This window comes from Cyprinus carpio, chromosome B19, assembly GCF_018340385.1.
Source record: "Cyprinus carpio isolate SPL01 chromosome B19, ASM1834038v1, whole genome shotgun sequence".
In the NCBI taxonomy this organism is placed as follows: domain Eukaryota; kingdom Metazoa; phylum Chordata; class Actinopteri; order Cypriniformes; family Cyprinidae; genus Cyprinus; species Cyprinus carpio.
Window position 1 is genome coordinate 4,051,572 of NC_056615.1, and position 7,339 is coordinate 4,058,910.

Consider the following 7,339-nt stretch of genomic DNA (forward strand, 5'->3'; position numbering starts at 1 on the left):
AAACTAAATTAAGCAGGCTTTCAGCGTCTAGTCGAGCAAATTACTAGACACCAGCTACAAGTGCTTTAATGCACTAGTCAAAGTAATGAACTAGTCAAGTGTCAGAAGTTTCAAAATGTGTTGTTTTACAATCTGCAAAGAAGTGGAAAAGGGGAAATCAGGATTAGGCACAAAATAATGTCTTCAGAATCATTTACATGTGAAATGTGTGAAAATTGGCTGCAATCTGAAAAAAATAAATAATAATAATAATAATAATAAAATAGTTAGACAACAAGCATTAGATTTCATCCAGCAGATATGATGTAGGTTGCAGTTACTGACGTTATTTATCCTGTAATAACATGTAGAATAAACAAACTGAAATATTCTTTTTAGATCAAAAGGTGACCGTGTGTTTTCAGTCATTTCCGTCTATAGAGGCTTTTAGGTCCCATTTTTTTTTTTTATTTTTTTTTTTTTTTTAGTCTGGCCTTTGAAGTAGAGAAAGTTTGACTTGAGAAACTTTTATAAATGTTTTTTAATGTTTTTTTTTTTACTCGTGTGTAAGTTATGTGTGTATATTTCATTTTATCCTTAACTTGTGAAGCACTTTGGGCAACAAAACAGCTGGTGATTTGTATTCTTTAAAATATGATTGTGTTCCACAGAAGACAGTCAATCCCACAGATCTGGAATGACAGGAGAGGGAGTAAATGATCATTGAATGTGTATTTTAAGATCAGGTTTTATAAGAGAATGGCTCCCTCTGGTGGACTGAACTAATCTGTCATTAATAATAGAGCAGTATAGAGTTTTCCGAGGTTACTGCTCGCTGTGATGCCCCTATAAAGGTGTGGGTCGTACTTCTCACCTTGTTTAAAAATTTGCCTTATTAGATTTTCTTTCCTGATTTCAGGAAAGTGTCCTAATTTTAGTAAGAGACTGAATCATTTCAGAATAGCATCTTTCAGAGGAGAGGAAGGCACCCATTTGCTTTAAAAAACTGTTTTTGGCTTATCAAAGTAAAGTTTTAGCATAACAGATGTTCACGATATGTTCATGTATCTCTACTCTATAATGTGTGTCTTCTATACTTCTACGGATCTCAAAAGATGCAGTGTTTGGAGCTGGGTTAATACTCCTTTATAGACAAGTTCTTTTGCTACTTCCTCATTACATTTCTGGCTACATTCAAAATCAAAACATATTGATCTTTTAATAATTGCTGAAATGCTAAAATGTTTGTTTTCAACTTCCAAAGACGTGTCCAGTGACTGATAAATAAATATTTGATTGCTAAATATTGTACCCTATGAAGCAACTGTACCATGAATGACTGCCTGATACATAATATATGGTTATATTGATGATTAACAATCAAATGATTAACTGGAAACTAGTTGCTGGTGCCATCAGTTGTCTTCTTATGAATGACTTGTCTGTCACTGAATCAGTGTTGCGGATGCAAAGTAGGGCCTTCATTACCAAACACCAAGTAACTAAATTAGGATACAATTATGAGTCATTCTCAAACTAAAACATTCAATTGTTGGTTACTTTACCACTAACCTTCATCTGGGAGATCACAGGGTAAGTGAGTAAGTGTTTGAGGTTACATATGTCAGATTTATTGCATGACTCGAGCTGTTGCTATCAAATGTTGTTTAACTTATTGGGTATTTTAATTTAAAATACATTTTGATGCATCTTTGTCCAACCATGGTTACAACTTTGGTATTCAACATGATAGAGATTGAATTTTATACTTTATACTTATATTATATTAGCTTTAAGAAAAAGAAATATTACTGCAAAAGGACATTTTGATTATTATAAATTTTTTTAATATACAGATAAATCATCTTTAAAATTTAACATGGTTCTGAGTCAGATTCAGTCACTAATCTGTACTTACTGCTTTATTATTTTTAATATACTAAAATACTACTATATTATTATTATTATTTTTTATTTATTTATTACATATTCTCTGTAAACTTTAACCGAGATATCAGCCGTATCAGCATGGATTACAGCAGAAATGAGATGATATGTTGATAATTTTTTGACAGTGTCGCTGCCCAAGAGGCGTGACTATCGAGAAACATACGAGGAAGAGAACAGCTCGCCACATAACAACATCCAGTCCCACTCGGAGATTAATTGCGGGAGACACCAGAAAAGGTAAACATCATTCGTCTCTTGCAGGGTGCTCCTTTCTGTGGTCGTTTTGACGCTAGACTGCGCTTGATTCAACCCTGATGAGCTCTAGTATGAGCAGAGTTGCGTCTTACATTTCATCCGACTGCAACTCAGGACACAGAAAGTCCTGTTTAATATAACTGTGCTTTTGTTAGTAGATTCGGCTCTTGTTGACATATGAATGACATGCTGGATGGCATATTTATCAGCATGTGTTTCACCACAGGAACCTATGATTTCATGTAGAACATATGATTTCCATCAATAAAAAGGAAGCGTGTGACTTCTTGACCACCTGTTGCTAATGTCTAGAAAACGGGAAATGTGTTATCTTACCTAATGGTGTAGTTTAGTTAGGTAGTTTAGTTATTGTGTCATTGGCCTATTTACTTACTCTCACATGGGTTTTAACACTTTTATAGTAGAAATGAAGTTAATTCAATAATATAGTTATTGCAAACTATTACTCAATGTTTGAAACAACTCTTTAGGAGTTTCTTAAGCAGCTAGAGCTACTGTTAATGAACTGAACCTGCAATGTGCCTATTTGCCTATTTCTTACTTGAATGGAACATGAACGAAGACATTTAATGATAGTATGAATTTATATCTGCAATAAACCGACAGTTAGCTACTATATATAAGTGACTTAAAAACCTCTCAGTTCAGCTACTTACAGGAACTGAGGTTGAATGTCGTAAACTGTATATCAGGGGTGTCAAACTCGTTTCCTGGAGGGCCACAGCCCTGAAAAGTTTAGATTCAACCCTTATTAAACACACCTGGTAAGTTGCCTGAGTGACTGAGCTTGAGCTATGGTAGTTTTGCTTTATGAAACCAAATCAAGTGAAAATAAGTCAGACTTACTGAAATAAGCCTGGCTTATTTGGTAAACCTGTTTTATGGAACAGCCCCCTGATCCAGCTAATAATCCCTTCAGGCTTATTTGAAAGCTACAGGGGTATGTGTGTTGGAGCTAAACTCTGCAGTGCTGCGGCCCTCCAGGAACTGAGTTTGACACCCCTGTCAAATGACGCTTCCTATTTGACTTTATTTTTGACTGCTATCAAAACATCCTTTGATGTAATATGAAGAAAGTGTAAAGCTTGGGTAAGTCGCATGAAAAATCAAGCAGAAACTGTCTTAAGGGCTGTTCACTCATGCAAATTTGAAAGATAACTATAATGATAACTATAGCTTTCGCATCAGAGGATAAAAGCGTTTTCTTTATTAAAATCACACGCTGCAGTTATGTTTTGAGGATATAAAAGCTCAAGCTCTTTAAAGCCGGATTTATTCTGATTGGCTGTCAATGTTTTTATCATTCATCATCTGGGGGTAAAAAAATGGTCAAAGTGTTTCCAGCAATATTGTTTTGCTGTATTGTCATAGCTGTGGTGTGGACTTCACCATTTTCATAGAATATAATGATTTTTAAAGCATTATCTTCACAGAGATATATTCTCTATCTCTTTTATCTTTATACGTGTGACATTTTTATTACTTATTTAATTTTTCGAAATTTTCTGTAAATTATCATTTTTTCCCCTTACAGGAGTATTTAAATGAACTGTATGTGTGTGTGTGTGTATATATATATATATATATATATATATGTATATATATATATATATCTCTTACTAACAGTGTTGGGGGGTAATGCATTACAAGTAACGCAGGTTATGTAATCAGATTACTTTTTGATGAATGAATTACTTTAAAATTTACGGAAAATATATTTTTCAAATAAGTTACGCAAATTACTTTGTTTTCCTATTTATTCCCTGAGGCCTGCTGTCCCCATGTTGAGAGAAACTGGGACTTAGTGCAGAGTCAGAGACACTTTCTTCAGTCTGAGGTTTATTAATTTCACTCTTGGTGTAAAAGGGCCTTTACAGTCACCAAAAATATGACTTTTGGGTTTTGTGTTATTAAAAATAACCAAACCCAACCCAGGTGACAAAAGGCAATGCAAAAGTAACATAATGCATTACTTTCCATAAAAAGTAACTAAGTAATGCAATTAGTTACTTTTTTATGGAGTAATGCAAATAATGCATTAACTTTCCCCAACACTGATTACTATTATATATACTTTTTTTTAACATGGAATCATGATGTTATTTGTCAGCTTCCTATTAAATGTACTTATAAGAATAAGAATGAGCAAATTATTAATTCTTTGACCGAAAAAAATATTTATTTTTTCACTTATATTTTTCCTTTGAATTCCCAGTGTGTGCTCCGTTCTGGCCTGGACTACTGTGTGGCTGTCCGTATCTGGAATATACATTCCCTTCCTCCGGTACTCCAGAGATCACAATGGCAACAATCGTCATGGAGCGGATTGGCCGGCTCTTCATTAATCTGCAGCAGGTGGGGCGAGTTCCCCAGATGCTCACCGAGGCCTTACCCTCCACGGCCGACACCCTGCGTGACACGGAGGTGCCCTGGTTTTTCCGTGGACACTACATTCACTCTGGCTACCGGCCGCTGCACCAGAACTGGCGCTACTACTTCCTGTCGCTCTTACAGCGGCACAACGAGACCGTTAACGTTTGGACGCACCTAATCGGCACGCTAGTGGTCCTCGCGAAAACCGCACGGCTTACAGAAACCGTCGATTTCATGAACGACCCTCATTCCTGGCCGCTTCTCATCCTGCTCTTGTCCTCAGCGAGCTACTTGACCTTCAGCACCGTGGCCCACCTGTTGGCAGCCAGATCTGAACTCTGCCATTACGGCTTCTTCTACCTGGATTACGTGGGAGTGGCGCTGTATCAGTATGGCAGTGCAGTGGCGCACTACTACTACGCCATTGAGGAAAGCTGGCATGCATGTGTACGAGGATGTTTCATGCCTATTGCTAGCTTCTTGTGCTGCCTGTCTTGCTTCGGCTGCTGTTACGGGAAGTATCGCAATTACAGTCTTCCTTCCTGGGTTCGTAATGTAGGCCAAGTTGTGCCTTCAGCTGTCGCTTACGGTTGGGACACCAGCCCAGTGTTTCATCGCTTTATCGTCTGGTTTTTGTCCTCGACGAGGGGCGACTTCAGAAGCAGTCCTGCTCTGCTCTTTCACTTCGGCCAAGTGGTGTTTTTTCTTTCCAGTGCTTTTTTCTTCACCCAGCCTGTTCCAGAGCGCTGGTTCCCAGGTCACTGTGACTTCTTAGGTCAGGGTCATCAGGTATTCCACGTACTAATGGTTTTGTGTACAGTCTGCCAGATCCAGGCTTCATATTTGGACTACCTCAACCGCAGAGACCTCTATGTGAAACTCAATGCTGATGGCGAGGCATTGTTCTTTGTTACGCTCTTTATTTTAACACTCATCACCTCTACTATGATAGCATTGTATATGTTTGCGAAAGTAAAAAGATTAGTCAGTTACAAGGAAAAACTAAGTAAAGAATAGAATAGTTTGTCCTGCACCTTGATCCTGGATGGTCTGCATCTGGTCACGCTTTTAGGGAGCGTTACAGTTATGGGCATTTTTTCTGATGAAATGATGTATTCAAGCCCATGTAGCTAACAGTACTTCTGCATGTTTCTGGATCAGTATTCTTGTTGGTCACTGTTACTATCAACGAATTCGATTTTACAGTGTTAGGTTAGGGATCAGGTTATGGGTATGTTTGTTTTACACGTGCTGTTCAAGAACTGAACTTTGAGCGAATGCATTTAACTGAGCATTTGTGTTAGTATTCTTGAATGTATTTTGAATTAAGTGCTTTTGTTAAAGTGATACTTCACCCAAAAATTTTTATTGTGTCATCATTTGCTCAGCCTCAATGACTTTCTTTGTTCTAAAGAGCAAAAAAAAAAAAACTTAGTTGTTTTGAGGAATGTTGGTAACCAAACAGTTTTGACCATTGGCTTTTGTTTCCACAGAAGAAAGTCAGTCATACAGGCTTGAAAAGAGATGAGGGTGAGTAAACGAAGACAGGGGGAACTATCCTTTAATATTGGTCTTGTGAGGTACTTCTGTTACACACCAGCCAGCAAGAAAACATTAATGAAGCCAGAATACAGTATTTGAAAAATAATTTTCATGTTTACTTTTTTGTCCTGAAGTATGTAAATTCTAAGTAGCAGATTTTGTTATGAATGCTGTCTTTTTTTAAATGTTAGAACACAATGTTATAATATCGATCATCATAACAATCTGTCTAAATTTCTCAGTGATTTTTTTTTTTTTTTTGGTGACGTATAAAGAGGGACAGTATTACCAATGCAGTTATCATCACTGCTGTGCCTTAATGAGCATTTAAGATGAACCTCAATGATTCTCATCACACATTATATGTAACTGATAACAAACAATAGCACTATATTATTCAGATTGCTTGCATTTGAATGGACAGTGTACTGATTTTTTTTTTTTTTTTTATCATTATTGCACTTGACGGTTACAATTATTGCACAAACCAGTGCCTACTTACAGTATAAACCAGGGTCATATATCTGGATATTAAAGGTAAAGGCAATCCAGATGCACATTTATGTTTTCACAAGTTTTCTCCTTTCTAGTGTTGCTACGTTTACCTTTTATGTAAAAGGGACACCCAGCAATTAGGATGCTTAATTAATGCACTAAATAATGTTCCACAGTGTATAATTGCCTACTAGTGCTTAAATAGTATGTTAATTAGAATGTAATTTTTGAAAATAAACATTTAAAACCAACTCCTACTTTGTTGCCGCATTTTTGTGCAATTCAGTTTAGTGTTTGAATAATGGCAGTCTGATAATGGGAACATTGCTGAATGGTATTCTAACTTACTGCATACTGAAATGTAAACAGCATGATTTCCCTGGGGTTCATGAGGGACCTGTTTTGAATTTGTAAAAAAAAAAAAAAAAAACTTTTCATTGATTAATTATTTCATTTTAATTGTTTTTATTGTATTTTTGTATTTCACATTTTTATTAATTACTATTTTTTTTACTAATTACATGTAAAAATGTATTCTAATAAAAACAATCAAAATAAAACATTAAAAATAATGTTTATACATGTCATGAGACCATTTACTTCAAAGAACTGTGACCGTGTAAATGTGCTGTTGTATAGTTGAATAAATTACAGAAAAGTTTGGTAATCCCTGCAAACAAAGTTACAGTTTGAAAAAAAAATAATACACATTTTAATCAAATAG

The 7,339-nt window shown here is 35.9% G+C and overlaps 1 protein-coding gene across 1 annotated transcript; it reads left to right on the forward strand.

Annotated features, from left to right (window-relative positions):
- The first annotated feature begins 2,072 nt into the window (after positions 1–2,072).
- paqr7a (progestin and adipoQ receptor family member VII, a) lies at positions 2,073–6,866 on the forward strand. The gene is made up of 2 exons (XM_019107173.2): positions 2,073–2,166; positions 4,421–6,866. Exon 2 carries the CDS (start codon positions 4,507–4,509, stop codon positions 5,593–5,595), a length of 1,089 nt encoding a protein of 362 aa, XP_018962718.1. The 5' UTR covers positions 2,073–2,166; positions 4,421–4,506; the 3' UTR covers positions 5,596–6,866.
- The last annotated feature ends 473 nt before the right edge of the window (positions 6,867–7,339 follow it).